The sequence below is a fragment of the Perna viridis genome, chromosome 13, assembly GCF_037379345.1.
Source record: "Perna viridis isolate PV_CMFRI_1.1 ecotype Kerala chromosome 13, ASM3737934v1, whole genome shotgun sequence".
NCBI lineage: Eukaryota > Metazoa > Mollusca > Bivalvia > Mytilida > Mytilidae > Perna > Perna viridis.
In genome coordinates this window covers 20,961,969-20,978,256 of record NC_142457.1, presented here as the reverse complement: position 1 = coordinate 20,978,256, position 16,288 = coordinate 20,961,969, and the positions used below count along the sequence as shown (strand labels likewise).

The 16,288-nt window shown below is 33.3% G+C and overlaps 1 protein-coding gene across 3 annotated transcripts in view; it reads left to right on the top strand.

Annotated features, from left to right (window-relative positions):
* The window catches only part of LOC148599901 (cyclin-dependent kinase 14-like), a 57,697-nt gene that overhangs the window by 28,649 nt on the left and 12,760 nt on the right, over positions 1–16,288 (top strand). For all 3 annotated transcript variants that reach the window (XM_088557159.1, XM_088557160.1, XM_088557161.1), the window contains exons 4-8: positions 3,562–3,745; positions 4,418–4,566; positions 6,402–6,487; positions 7,515–7,594; positions 15,897–15,991. In XM_088557159.1, coding sequence (XP_088413285.1) covers positions 3,562–3,745; positions 4,418–4,566; positions 6,402–6,487; positions 7,515–7,594; positions 15,897–15,991 — 594 coding nt within the window. The remainder of the gene's footprint in view (positions 1–3,561; positions 3,746–4,417; positions 4,567–6,401; positions 6,488–7,514; positions 7,595–15,896; positions 15,992–16,288) is intronic.

The following is a 16,288-nucleotide window of genomic DNA, read 5'->3' as shown; positions in this document are numbered from 1 at the left end:
CTACATTTCATATAGCAAAAAACATGTGGCCCCCAATTTCAATTATTGATACTATTTTTTTCAAATGCCACCAAATTGTCACTTTTTGGCCAATCAGGAAGCAGAATTGCATTCAGATTTCCATGGAAGAGGGTTTTTAAGGTCAAAGGGTAAACAGCGAAATTATATGGACTGTGTCTGAAAATATTTGATGATGTTAATTAATTTATGTATAGTACTTAATCACAGAGCCATGTGTCATTTTGCATATGTTCTAAAAGTCTGGTGTCGATTTCACAAAAAGTTATACAGGTGAAATTGATTGTAAATAATGACTTCACAATGCTATTTCAGGTTGTGGAGTCATTACTTACGATCAACTTTACACTTATAACTTTCAATGAATCGATGCCCTTGACCCAGCGTCACAAAAGTTAATATATACAAAAGACTGATAATATTCTTAACTTCCATGATAACTCCAATCAAAGCTTTGAAATTGGTGATGTCACAAACAGTAAAAAATTTTCTCAGATTTAAGTAATTTTTCAAATTTTGAGGTGCTGGGGCCTGATATTTTATTTCTCAGACTACTTCAGTAAAACATATTTGCAATTGTCAGTGACAGTTATACAATCCATGAAAAGATCTGTGTAACCTTTACTGGGGAATGGATAAATGACCAATTATTTTTCAACTACGTAATTATTGCTGAAAGATTAGGGTATACATGTATAATTAATGATGACCGGTGACTGACCTGTTTCATGATGTACAACTCCTGTTTATCCCTCCTACATACATACTAGGGGGAACTCTCCCACAAAATCAGTAAAAACTTTGAAACTCTCCCTTGAAAATGTTTTTGAGGGAGATGTTTTGTAAACAAATTCATCATTCAGGGATTTTGATGAATTTGTTTAGGAAGTTTGAGTATCATTTATACATTTGTAGATGTCCACGAAGGAAATTAATTTCTGTCAAAGGACTTCAGAGGGAGATAATCTAAATTAAGGGTTTTGCAAAGTAAAACCTTGTAATGCAACTCCTCCTGCACTACTAAAGAGGTTTTTGTGAAATTTAAAGGAAGGTTGCGTATCATATGTAGATGTGCATAAAGGAATATATTTACTGTTGGATGATTATAGCAGCCAAGAGGTGATAATCCAACAAGGGTTTTCATGCAGTTCCATTTGAAGCAGGGGGTATTCTCTTAGTAAGCTTGCTCACAGTATTTTTAACTTTAAGGTCTCAGTATCGTATTAATTTTCCCATAGACTTCTATAGTGAAGTGCATTTTTTCAGGATTTTTTTAAAAATAATTAAATTGATTCAATGAAACTTTCACTTATGTAGCATTTCTAAGGACATGTGAAAAAATATTTTCCCGCAAAGAAAATAGGGTGAGTCCACGAAGATCGGACAGAAAAGTAGTCTTGAACTATAAATAGCCATTTTCCCTACTTTCATTTTCGTTTTGCACTCATTAAACCAACTCTTTCAGTGGAACATATTATGTTAGATTTTCTTTTAAAAAAGTTCTTCATCTTACAGTGTGATGTTTGCTCTATTTCATAAGTCATTGTTCATATCTTTTGACAAAACATTAGTTTGTAAAGAAGCAAAAAGAAAATGCACTATATTTTAATAGCATGCATGTTTTGATGTACACCCGCTCAGGGATATGCAATACGATACTGGTACCTTAATTAGATTGTAAAATGTGTATGTGAATTGATCAGCAGTCACATGATGTAAAAAGCTAGTAAGTCCAGGACGTTTGCTCATTTTCAGCCTATTTTTGTCAGATTTTCAGACTCTTGTGATTTTATTCATTGCATACCATAGATATTTTTTCCCAAGACTCCCAGTTTTTATATCTTCGTTTAACCCAACTTAAAATCTTATTTCAGAAGTTTTATGAGATCCTTATTATTTCTTTCGGTGTTTTTAATAGATAAACCTACTACACACCTTCAAACATTTACGTTTCCCATTTTACCATGTGTGCATGGTTTATCTTGCGTTTACACATTGTTTTGCATTTCTTTAAACGCATGATAAAGGCACGAGAGAAGCGTTCGTTTATTTTTGCACTTTGATTATTTCCTTGATTTTATGTTGTTTTTATATTATTTGTTATTTTTAATTTTATTTCCTACTTTTTCTTTCTTCATTATTTTTTAATATTATCATTATCATTGTTCGTCTATCATGCGTTTAAATGCATGCTGGAAGCCTTCATTTAAACACACGATAGAAGTGTTCATGTATTATGTGTTTGTTGAACATTTAGCGTGCGTTTGGGTATTGTACATGCGGGTAACCTAAAGGTCTCAAGGAGTGTATGACAGAATAAATAGAAAATCAAGATAAATCTTTTTCCTCCCAGAAAATCAAGATAAATCTTTTTTTCTGCCAGATATTCACAAATAAAGCACACTGATCAATAAAATATTTCAACATATATTTTTCTTAAAAGATTTCACAACACAGGAATCATGCCTTTGAAATCTGTGTTATTCTTAAATAGAGCAGTGAACATCCTTAAACTTGACTTTTTATGAGCAATTTGGAGAGTGTTTCTAGAAAATCAGAGGACACTTACCCTACTGGTGCACCTGGTCCATGCTCCCAGTTTTCAGTGAAGTCAAGTTGCTCAGTTACGTTTTTTGGTTGTTTTATGTTCTTTGTTCAGGTTATGTATGCCTATTTACCATGTCTGGTCTTTGTCCCTGGATTACATTCTTTTGATTTCTGATAAAATCTTGGTTACCTTGATTATTCTAAAACAGGGCAATGAACATTTCTTAAACAGAACTGTTTGACAGATGGATGATTTATCTTGACCTGATCATTGTACATCTCCTATGATAGATGCACACAGTCATTCTAAGAGAAATATGTCTGACCAAATTAAGGAGGTGTCAGAAAAAATTCATTCTGTTCGGAAATTTTTCTTGTTGAACACATTAGACAGTTCATCTGTACACAATCAGTGCAGGAACCAACCCGTAAAGTTCTTATCTGAAGTGGTCTAAACCTTAAGTATCAATCCTTGTAAGAGTAATCAAGGGAATTATGGTTCTAGAATCAGTGTCAGTCCGTGTAAGAATCAGACAGTGGGTGAAACATGGTATTAAAAAAAAACCCATCATTTTGATAGTGTAATTTGACTATCTACATCATCAGAATCAAGGAAAAAAGACAAGGTTTTCCATAACATGCTGGACCATGAAATTACAGTTTCATTGAAGTGCACTGAAAATGAACATTTCAAGGGTAGATAACTCTGTCGAAAACTTCATTTTTCACATTCTATTGAAAAATTTCTGAACAAAGCCAGTGATGCAGAGATCAAATAGTGGTCTATTCAAAAAGAGAAAATATCCTTGAGCAATATTATATTGTTAGATTTGTGGGGTTTTGAAATGCATGTTTCTAATTTTTCCAATTTTGCCTGATTCTTGCAAGCACTTATGCTTAAATGTTATAAGCATTAAGTACTTGCCTTCTATAATATCTAGCACAATATGCGCTTAATAACAAATCATAACTATTGTAATTTTTCATCCATTTTAGTCAGAACCTACAAGGAATGGTGACGATTGTTCCTGCACAACAGCGCCCCCAAACCTTGCTCTCAGTCGATGTGGTCTGAAAGACGATTACAGTTTGACTTGTAATGGACTTAACCCTGCCAACTGTCATGAAGGTGGATATCATACTCTTGGAAGACCAATCACAACAATAAAAACCACTACAGGTAAACAATGGCTGGACCCACACATTGTAATGGACTAAACCCATGTAATATTGTAATGGACTAAACCCGTGCATTGAAATGGACCAAACTCGCAGATTTAAAACCCTGCCCTGAGGGAGAATGTCATTTTCAAGTGTCAGTCTCTATAAGAATCAGGCAGCTGCCCTGAGGGAGGATGTCATTTTTAATTGTCAGTCTCTGTAAGAATCAGGCAGTGGGTTAAACACCAATTTGAAAGAGTTATTTGATTATTAGCAACATCAGAATTATGGAAAAAAAAAGATTTACTGTATCATTTTGGAAAGTTGATTTATAATTTCATCGAAATGCTGAGTTTGTTCACATTTTATAGGATGATTAATCACCATTTGATTGATTGATTGATTATTGGAATTTAACACAGCATCACCAGTTGAAGTAATATGATCATTTACCGCCACCATGGGACTTATGCACTAAAACTTTTTTTGTTGTGGTGGGGAACATATGGCTATGAGTCACTTGTTTTTTGTTGAAAATTAGTTGGTTTAAAGTTTTTTCCCTTTAGGTAGAGGGATTTAAGTAGGTATGGAACTGTGAAATTAACTCTTTTTAATGCAAATTAGTTAGCACTGTGGTTGACAGGCTTGAGAAGGTTTATTTTGATATGATGGAATTAATTTATTTTTGCAGGAAACAACCATGTTCCAGTGAAGCGCCACCATTCGGCAGGTGACATGCTTGATCAATTGGACCAGGAAGATAGCGATAGACAGCGACCAAGATCTGAAGGACATCGATATATGAAACAGTTCTCACCAAAACGGACTTCCAGTTATGGGGTATGATAAACTTTTTTATTTTTTACCTTTAATCTAACTGAAAATAATTTTTTTTATTCTGTCTGCCCTCCCCCCCCCCCCCCAAAAAAAAATAAATAAATAAAGAAATAAAAATGTTTTGGTGACCTCAAATATCTCTAAGAATCTGGAAGCTAGATCTTTTCTAGAATTTATTAGAAAAAAAATATCAAGTGATTTTTTAAAGCATGAATATTTAAACACAAATAAAACATTCACAAAAGCTTAAGACCAAATATCTTGACAACAAGTTTTGCTGACTTACAATTTTTAAATTGAAACTTGAATGTACATTTGTATGTACATATTAATCTAAAACAGAAATACAGAGTAAAAATGTTATTTGTTGTTAGCAATAAAAACCAGACATGATTTTCTTCCTACTTAAGGAGCCAAATCTTGGGTAAGGGACTCTAGAGATCAGTGATATGTTTTAATTTCAGCAACGCCTGTCAAGCTTTCATTTGAAACAGAATGAAATCAGTCTGAGTTACTTTGATGCATACATGAGATTGATGTAAAATGGTGAATACAAAGATTCCAATGATTTGTAAGAGTTGTGTCCCTAACCTTAGGTCTTCCTTCTTGAATAGGAGTTTTTACATTTTTATCTGAAATTTCAGTACCAAAAGTTACAAATTCTTGTCAGAATAAACAAAAAACACTGATTTTATTGACCTTATCCCCCTTAATTAATATTTTTTCTCTGAATCTCTACTTTTTTTGACAATGAGGAAATCATGCCTGAGAAACTTGCCTTAAAAAATTCTATTTATGACAACTTTAACAAATTCAAATAATTACAAAAATTGTGTTGTATACCTACTTTACATAAAAATGACACTTTGAAGTCTTCTTATTTTCATTAATTGTATTTCTTTTGTTAAATAACTGTGATTTATTGTTTTTTGGTGCATCAATCAATCAATGGATATCTGTCTGGATAAAACATTTTATTGATTGTCAAGTTCAGACATGTGATAATTGCATCAATCAATCAATGGATATCTGTCTGGATAAAACATTTTATTGATTGTCAAGTTTAGATAATTGATATGTATTTTGAATATTAAAGGTTTTATTTAAATTTGTCAATATTTTGGAATATTGCAAAATAGTTAAAAAAATATTTTGTGTAAGTAAGCATTACTGGGGGGGGGGATAAACTTAGTCATACCAGCATATACAGAGGGATTAGGTTTATTTTTGTTTGTTTGTTTGTTGGAGTTTAACGTCCGAGCAGCAATATTTCAGCTATATTAGGTTTAAGTAAGATAACTGAAGCCAAGGGAAACTCCCCAACCTACGTTTGTCATGTTGGTTTCACTTCATGTCAATTCCAAATTTTTGTCAAATTCAAATAATACCCTGTTTAAATCAAAGCTTCTTTTGGGAGATCAAATTTGAAGAAATAATTTTTAAAAGATTTTTAAAGGTATTATGCATTTACTTTTTGTTTGTAAATGAAATAAGATTTGGGACATCTGCCATGCAAATTTCTTACTCAACTTACGTCTTGTAAAGACCACTGGTGTGAATTGCTTAAATGTTGGAAACCTATTATATATTGTATAGTGCAAATTTTCATGAGGTTGTAATTTTTGTAATATTTTATGGTTGTAGGAATCAAGAAAATAAAACCATGTCAAATTTAAGATTTCCATTAGACGGTATCTTTGGAAATGAAAAATAAAAACCGTAAAAATTGACCCCTTATCAAGCAAATGGCAAAATTTGGCACCTAGGAATATTATCTGTTATGTAGTACTAATGGCAATATGTAATAGACTACCATGGATTTTTTTATTATTTGACAGGGTCAATTTGGAAGACAAGATTCCTATCAGAAACTTGAACAGTTAGGAGAAGGATCCTATGCTACTGTTTATAAAGGCTTTAGCAAGTAGGTGTTATAACCCAAGGCAATGGAACTATCTCTTGTCTGGTTGTTCATATGTTATTCTTGTGGAAATATGGCTTAACAATGATAAAGCTATAGTCCCTGAACCAATCCTCGCAACTATTTGACAAATTAATGACCGATGATTGAATGATCGCTCAGGGATCAATAACCAATGGCAGTTTCATTATGTGATTTGATTGAAAATCGGTTCATGTAAATTTCAGAATTTTGAATGTTACGAGATAATTATAGTTCCATATAAAATTTAATTGGAAATAAAAATCAGAAATCAGGGTTTTTTATTTCATAAACAATAGCAGATTTAAAAGAAAAGTAATTAAATATATGTTTGAATTTATATTAATTATTAAATTGGTGTAGGAATTGGGATGTAAAATAGAATCAGTCATTGGTTTTATGGATCAGTTGGACAGATGAATGACTAATTGGAAACTGATCTGTGATTTGTGAACGATCTCAATTATAGTTGCACTGATTGGTCCAGGCACTGTATGTTCAATGAACATGGGTATTCTGTGTGAGGGCAGCATGACAGCACATTATCTTCAAGTTTAAATCAACCAATTTGATTGGAGCTGAATATATCACTCCATTTAGTACATATAAGATCATATCAAAATTTCAAAACAAAGCTGCTGAATTCTAATATAATATATTGTTGTTTTATGTTATAACATTTATGTTATGTTATATAAATATATATATTGTAACATTTCAGTCACCCTTTCTTTACTGAAAATTAAGTTCTCAGGGCTGTTCTAGTTAAACATATGAGGCACTTTTATTCTTTGTGTATGGGGGGATTGGTGAGGAACGGGAGGGTTTTTTGTTCTGTTGGCAAAATACAAAGTTCAATACATAACAGCAATAGAACTTATATGGGTGGGTCACCCTGGTGAAAAGTGACTACTGGGTACTTCATATATTTGAATGGAACAGCCCTTAGTAAGAGTAAAATATTTTAAACCTGTGTTATCACTGTTTATATTGTATTGTAATATTTCAGTTTAACCAATCAAATTGTTGCATTGAAAGAAATCCGACTGCAGCAGGAAGAGGGGGCTCCATTTACAGCAATACGTGAAGGTAATGAAGTTGTTGTTACCTTAGCTACTACATTTTTTTAAGAGCTCTTTAAAATTTTACTCACCCCATAAGTTTTGGGGTTGACAGGATTATAGGAACTACCCCACCTGTCCTCTTGTCTTATTATAGGAACTACCCCACCTGTCCTCTTGTCTTATTATAGGAACTACCCCCTTGTCCTCTTGTCTTATTATAGGAACTACCCCCCTTGTCCTTTTGTCTTATTATAGGAACTACCCCCCTTGTCCTTTTGTCTTATTATAGGAACTACCCCCCTTGTCCTTTTGTCTTATTATAGGAACTACCCCCCTTGTCCTCTTGTCTTATTATAGGAACTACCCCCTTGTCCTCTTGTCTTACATGTGCAATTGTGCACAGTGTCTTTTTATTTCTTTTTTCTTGTGCCCTGCTAGGTAAAAAAAAATTATTTCTTGTTTCTCGTGCCCTCCTATGTAAAAAAAAACTATTTCTTGTTTCTCATGCCCTCCTATGTAAAAAAAAAATTATTTCTTGTTTCTCATGCCCTCCTATGTAAAAAAAAATTATTTCTTGTTTCTCATGCCCTCCTATGTAAAAAAAAAATTATTTCTTGTTTCTCATGCCCTCCTATGTAAAAAAAAATTATTTCTTGTTTCTCGTGCCCTCCTATGTAAAAAAAAACTATTTCTTGTTTCTCATGCCCTCCTATGTAAAAAAAAAACTATTTCTTGTTTCTCATGCCCTCCTATGTAAAAAAAAATTATTTCTTGTTTCTCGTGCCCTCCTATGTAAAAAAAAAAACTATTTCTTGTTTCTCATGCCCTCCTATGTAAAAAAAAAAAACAGTTTCTTGTTTCTCATGCCCTCCTATGTAAAAACAAAAAAAACTATTTATTATTTCTCGTGCCCTCCTATGTAAAAAAAATTATTTCTTGTTTCTCGTGCCCTCCTATGTAAAAAAAACTATTTCTTGTTTCTCATGCCCTCCTATGTAAAAAAAAAAAACAATTTCTTGTTTCTCGTGCCCTCCTATGTAAAAAAAACCAATTTCTTGTTTCTCATGCCCTCCTATGTAAAAAAAAAAAATTCTTGTTTCTCGTGCCCTCCTATGTATTAAAAACAATTTTTTTTTTCTCATGCCCTTCTATGTGATAAAAAAGAATTTCTTTTTTCTCATGCCCTTCTATGTCTCATAACTCATTTTTGTCTTCAACTTTGAAATAAATTATGCAGCCTCATTATTTTTTTCTGGTTATGAACATTGTAAAAGCACCCTAATTTTTTTTATGCAATGAATAGAAATTTGCCTCCTTCTTTTCTGCAAATGTAATTAACCTAGAAATTAACTTCAAATGGCCAAGATCAATTCTTTACTGAGCATTATTGATGTTATGGCATAATAAATGGTATTTTACATGGAATCTATGTTATTCTGTTTTTTTTGTCCTTGTGAGGGTGGTGGAAGTAGGAGTGGGGGTGGGGGGTTGGGTGGGTAGGCAGTTTGGGTTGGTGGTTTAGGTGGTTAACCACATCAGGGGGATACAGATTGGCATAAAAAAAGTCCAGTCCTTGTTATTATAATAATCTTATTTCTGTTGTAATCAATAGTTGTCAGATCTGATGATAATGTGGAATCACACTGAATTATCTCCCCTGAGATATATTGACATCTCTTATCCAGTCATGACAATCTTCCTGTCTGTTTGACAATGGAAATCAGCCAGCCTAATTGTTTAGAAGTACCAGTCTCTGTAAGAATCATGCGGTGGATGTAACATGATCTGAAAAAAATAGTTTATTGATGAATGCAAAGATTCTGTAGAGTTGTTAAATGAATTCCATGAAGTGTTAAACTCTCATTTCTATAATGAGTGGTTTTAATTATAAATCTGTAGAAACCGTAAAAGTTCTGTTCTGTTATTGTGTTGTCAACAAAATCACTGATTGCTGTTTGGAGTTGGGTGTTTTAGAAATGACAGCAAAATGTTTGTCAAAAGTGTGTAGTCTATCCACCATAAAAGTTATGTCTGATGTTACATGAATGTCCACATTGGTCCCAAATGTACAGGTTTCAACATGCTTTTGGGGGTATTGATCCCATTAGGGGCAATGTTTAGTATATTTTTGATGTGATTTTGAATTTTGTTTTATTGGATTCCTTATGAAAATCCCTGCCTAAATACAAGAGCTTTAAGAAGTATGCTTAGATAATTTGCTCAATCATTTACTGTTTTTTATGAGGTGAAAAGTGATCCTGAAGTAGAACTATGTACTCAAAATGAATTTCAAAATATTGTGTAATATTGTATCCAAATGAGTTGTTATGTCCTTAATGAACTATAAGTCCCTGTGTTTAATGTGTCAGAAACTAATATTGTATCCATATTTGCCTTAAGTGAAAAGAGTTCAACTGGCTGTTGTCAGATCATGCTGTGCTCAGCGAAGCTTTTTATTTTTTTATTTTACAAACAAACACAAATCACTCTCCAACATATTCAAAGTTCCTTCCATTGAAAGTCTCAAATGTGTGGTACTTAAAGTAATCAACATTTCTAAGTGAGCTAGAAATATGAAGAATTTTTAATCCATCAAAGAACATATACCATAACGACCAAAACTTTGGTTATAGCTACATGTCTGCTGGATATGGTAATGTTACACAATATTCCAATTTTAGTTAAAACTACGACCGTCTCTTAACAATGCTTATAATAAATGATATTGATTGTGCAAAGACAGTTTACAAAGCATACTTAACTTAACAGTTGTTATCATTCTAACTAATAATTATATAATGATTTTAGTTTTTGAACGGCAAGTTCTTTTGGCTTAATCTGTAATTGCGTACAGTACCTGAACCGATCCATGCAACTGAAATTGTGATTTGTCATCGATTACTGATCAGTCATTCAATATGTCAAACCCATCCATTAAACTGATGATCACATCACATGATCACAGAGTGGTTATCAATCCGTGGAAGATCAATCAGTCAACGGTCATTGATCCGTCAAATAATTGTGTGGATCGATTCAGGGACTCTACAAGCTTGGGTGATACACTGACATCATATTATTACTTTAAATTGCAGTTCAACCATTTAAATATCAAACTATATGATAAAATTAAAGGCCTCATTCCAATCTTTTATCTAAGCATGATCAATGCATTAAAGGCCTTATTTCCAATCTTTTATCTAAGCATAGCATGATCAATGAATTAAAGGCCTCATTCCCAATCTTGGAACAGGCTTATGTTGCTACAAGATTGAAGTCATCACTACAGAAGTTTTATGGTCGTCATCATGAACTCGTGGATCATTATGGTATATCCATCTGCACCATGAAAACTGATTTATTCAACGAGTCATAGTTTACCTTTCCTCGTTTGTCTACCCTGGACTTGACTTTTTATGATCAACTCGGCGGGTGTTTCTAGAAAAGCAGAGGACACTTACCCTACTGGTGCACCTGGTCCATGCTCCCAGTTTTTAGTGGAGTCCGAGTTGCTCATTTGCTTTTGTTACTTTGTATGTATTATTTTAGTTACTTTATGTTCTTTGTTGTGTTTTTTCTTTTTTCCATGTCTGGTCTTTGTCCCTGGATTACATTCTTCTGATTACCGCTATAACCTTGGTTCCCTTGATTTCTCTTTTATCATAGCATGATCAAGGAATTAAAGGCCTCATTCCCAATCTTCTATCTATGCATGATCAATGAATTAAAGGCCTCATTCCCAATCTTTTATCATAGCATGATGAATTAAAGGCCTCATTCCCAATCTTTTATCATAGCATGATCAATAAATTAAAGGCCTCATTCCCAATCTTTTATCATAGCATGATCAATAAATTAAAGGCCTCATTCCCAATCTTTTATCTATGCATGATCAATGAATTAAAGGCCTCATTCTCAATCTTTTATCTTAGCATGATAAATTAAAGGCCTCATTCCCAATCTTTTATCATAGCATGATCAATAAATTAAAGGCCTCATCCCCAATCTTTTATCTAAGCATGATCAATGAATTAAAGGCTTCATTCCCAATCTTTTATCTTAGCATGATAAATAAAAGGCCTCATTCCCAATCTTATATCATAGCATGATCAATACATTAAAGGCCTCATTCCCAATCTTTTATCTAAGCATAGCATGATCAATGAATTAAAGGCCTCATTCCCAATCTTTTTTCATAGCAGGATCAATAAATTAAAGGCCTCATCCCCAATCTTTTATCTAAGCTTGATCAGTACACAGAAAAGCATAAAAGGGGTAAGAAATGTTTGAAGAAATAAAGAATAAGGGATGATGAAGGCAATTTTTGCAAAAATTACATCAAGGTAAAATAAAAACGCTTTTCTGAAAATAAATTTTCAACTTACAAAAAAAAAAAAACATATACTATAGGACTGATGTTAAGCATACAGGTGTATATACAGTATGCATGATGTCACAAGTATCGTTCCTTTTGGGGGAGAATAATTTGTGAAGGCCAATTGGCCATAGGATTGATGAATATTTCTTTTTCAATTTAATATAATTTGAAAGATACACATGTATATTTAAAATTTGCACTTCAAAATATTCCAGTTCTTTATTTTGCTTTTCAGATACTTTTTTCACAGAACTTTAAACAGTGGTGGGGCTAGGGTCAAAATTTAGCACATTTTCACATTGTATGTAAACAAGCCATAACAATTGCAAGGAAATGACCTGATGTTTTGATAGTTGTATAAGATAACTTGGCTGATGAACCATAAAGAGTATTACATAAAAAACTTTTTGCTTTCTAAGGATTTATTTGCCAAGGGCATAACTGAAAACATGGGTTTCCTAACAAAGCAATGGGAGTTTTTTACTGAATTTAATTGTATGCATGTTACAATAGTAGCTATATTTGTATCTAAAACACAGACTGTATTGAAGTACAGCTCTGCCTTAATACCAGGCATAAACTTATGACTAGTGATTCATAAATTTTTTAATTCCAAATATTTTTTTATTGGATATCGTTCAGTTAGGCCTCATATAAACTGTATGAAATAAATTAAAGTGCAAATGAAATTTGCCCATTTGAGGTATTAGGACTTAAAATTTTGTGACATTCTTTACATAAAATTGTGGAAAAATTTCCTGCCATTTTACGCTATAATCACTCAAAAAATATTTCATAATACATAGCAAATGGAAGGAAGTAAACATGTGTGAGATGTTTTTAAGATTTGAACAGTTTTATTGATTACCTTGAGAATATAAATCACACCTTGCCTGGTTCTTAGAGTCATACTTAATTCACAGGTACTCATAATGATAGTTCTATATACTGGTATTCTGAATAATTGTAGTTTTTTTATGCATGAGAATATAAGACATGATTCTTTATGGCCTTGAAGCAATAGATCAACATGCTAAATCAATGATCCCTAAACATTTCCGAGATGAACAAATTACGATTGTAAGTCTGTAATGGGTTTCCAATAACGGCAGTATGTAATTGTTTTGTCTGTCTAAGTCTAAGATTTCACTCTTTAATTGATCTGGTTAAAGCTGTGTGTCATTGGAGATTACCACTAAGAAATAATTCATTAATGCTAAATATATAAGGCTTTTTGCATATCTTAAACTGGGGAAGAAACTATTTTTATATGACTGGAATGTACTGGTGTGGTGCTTGTATTTTTCATGATTGGATTAATTGATTGATTGACTGGTAGATTGATTGATTGATTGATTGACTGGTTGATTGATTGATTGATTGACTGGTAGATTGATTGATTGATTGATGGAGTGGTAGATTGATTGATTGATTGACTGGTAGATTGATTGGTTGATTGATTGACTGGTAGATTGATTGTTGATTGATTGACTGGTAGATTGATTGTTGATTGATTGACTGGTAGATTATGGTTTTAAGTCTAATAGTAGATAGTACATTTCAGGATGAGAACATGAATCAATTACTCTGTAAGTCCAATACACACAGATACATTTTATTCATACTGTAAATGTAACTCCTACAATTACTAAGATTGTTACATATGTTTTTATATGTTTTAAAACATGTGGAAACATATCTGTTTAGGACCAGTATGGTAAAAATATGTTTTTGTTCTTTAAAGAATCATATGAAAACCGTACTCTTGTCGTTCCTATTGAAATCATTTAAGTACCATATGTCTTTTTTATCAATTAGTCAGAAAGATTTGATTTTCATGGCTGTCCTAAACATATAGAAAGCATGATAACTATTTTATGGAGGTAGACCAACGGCCAGGGACGTACATAACTCTTGAAATCAGTAATATGTTAGTGTCATATTCAATTTCACCAAGGCCTGTCAAGCTTTCATTTGAAACAGAATGAAATCAATCAAAGTTGCTTTGATGCTTACATGGGATTGATGTAAAATGTTGATTACAAATATTCCAATGAATTGTAAGAGTTATGTCCCTTACCTTAGGTCTACCTTCTTTGTATTTTCAAAACATAGAAAATCTTACGTTCCAATTTTCTGTTATACCACAAAACACTTCGTTCCATAGAAAATCCCCACCCACCCCTATATGAATCCCCATTACATTTTTATTCAACAAATGATATTTACATTGGAGTCTGTGGTCCTATTTACTGTTCATTTGTCCTACACATTTTACATCTATGAAAACCAAAATAAGTTAATTACCTAGATGTTTAAGTATCAGTATGTGTAAGAAATAGGCAGTGGGTAAAACATGGTATGAAAAAAAAAACACCATTTTGAAAGTTAAATTTGAATACTTGCACTTATGATGGTCTTTTCAAATAGAGAAAGCTTCCTTCAGTAAAATAATTCCAGACTGTTTGGTTTTTGACATGTGTGCTTCTAATTTTTCCTATTTTGCCTGATTCTTACAAAAACTGACATTTAATCCCTTTGACTGTCTGTAAGGTTGATAGTTTTCTCTGCCATTGATCTGGTTAATATGTGTATAGAGACTTTTCTTTAAGGATAATTCATTGATTGTGAGCTATGCTCTTTTTCTTTGTAATGTAAAAGCATTATTTAATGTTGAATAGCAGGACATTTTTACAGGATGCTGGTTTTGGTGTATTTTAGCAGTTTGTTTACAAATTTAAAAATTATTAAAGTCAACAAAATATTTATTTGAGGTCAACTATTAAGTGCACAAATGTTACAGTCAACTGAGTAAATTGCCATAGGTAATGTACCTCTCAATCTGAGGCATACCGAAAACTGTAGAATTGATTATCACTGCTTCACTTAGGGGATAGAGTGACTTCTTGTTGGGTTGGTATCGGAATGTTTCCCAGTGGTGTGAAAGGCTTATCTTATAAAATGAATAATTTAATATGCAGATGTTCTTCTGAAATGGGTAATGTTTCTCCACATAGATACCAGATTTCCAAAGGAGTGACCCTGCTGTGGTATGTCCTCATAGATGCCAGATTTCCCTGCTGTGGTATCTCCACATAGATGCCAGATTTCCAAAGGAATGACCCTGCTTTGGTATCTCCACATAGATGCCAGATTTCCCTGCTGTGGTATCTCCACATAGATGCCAGATTTCCCTGCTGTGGTATCTCCACATAGGTGCAAGATTTCCAAAGGAGTGACCCTGCTGTGGTATCTTCACATAGATGCCTGATTTCCAAAGGAGTGACCCTGCTGTGGTATCTCCACATAGATACCAGATTTCCCTGCTGTGGTATCTCCACATAGATGCCAGATTTCCCTGCTGTGGTATCTCCACATAGATGCCAGATTTCCAAAGGAGTGACCCTGCTTTGGTATCTCCACATAGATGCCAGATTTCCCTGCTGTGGTATCTCCACATAGATGCCAGATTTCCCTGCTGTGGTATCTCCACATAGGTGCCAGATTTCCAAAGGAGTGACCCTGCTGTGGTATCTTCACATAGATGCCTGATTTCCAAAGGAGTGACCCTGCTGTGGTATCTCCACATAGATGCCAGATTTCCAAAGGAGTGACCCTGCTTTGGAATCTCCACATAGATGCCAGATTTCCAAAGGAGTGACCGTGCTTTGGTATCTCCACATAGATGCCAGATTTCTCTGCTGTGGTATCTCCACATAGATGCCAGATTTCCCTGCTGTGGTATCTCCACATAGATGCCTGAGTGACTGTGGTATCTCCACATAGATGCCTGAGTGAGTGTGGCATCTCCACATAGATGCCTGAGTGACTGTGGCATCTCCACATAGATGCCTGAGTGATTGTGGTATCTCCACATAGATGCCTGAGTGAGTGTGGTATCTTCATTGTTTCATAATATTGATATTAACTTTTTTGTGTTTTTTTTCAGCTTCCTTACTGCGAGGTTTGAAACATGCCAACATAGTAACATTACATGATATCATTCACACAAAAGAAACATTGACTTTTGTTTTTGAATATGTAGTGAGTATTTAATTTTCTTTTATAGTATTAATCCATTGTAAAATTTTGTCTAATTATAATTAGTCATACAACTTGTGTCATTCAGTCACTGCATGACAACATCATGATAATGCCATAACAATGTCATAACATCACCCTAACAACACTGTAACAATGTCATAACAGCACCCTAACAACACCATAACAATGTTATTACAACACCATAATAACATAACAATGTCATAACAACACCCTAACAACACCATAACAATGTCATAACAACAATAACACCATAACAACCCCAAAGAATACTATAAC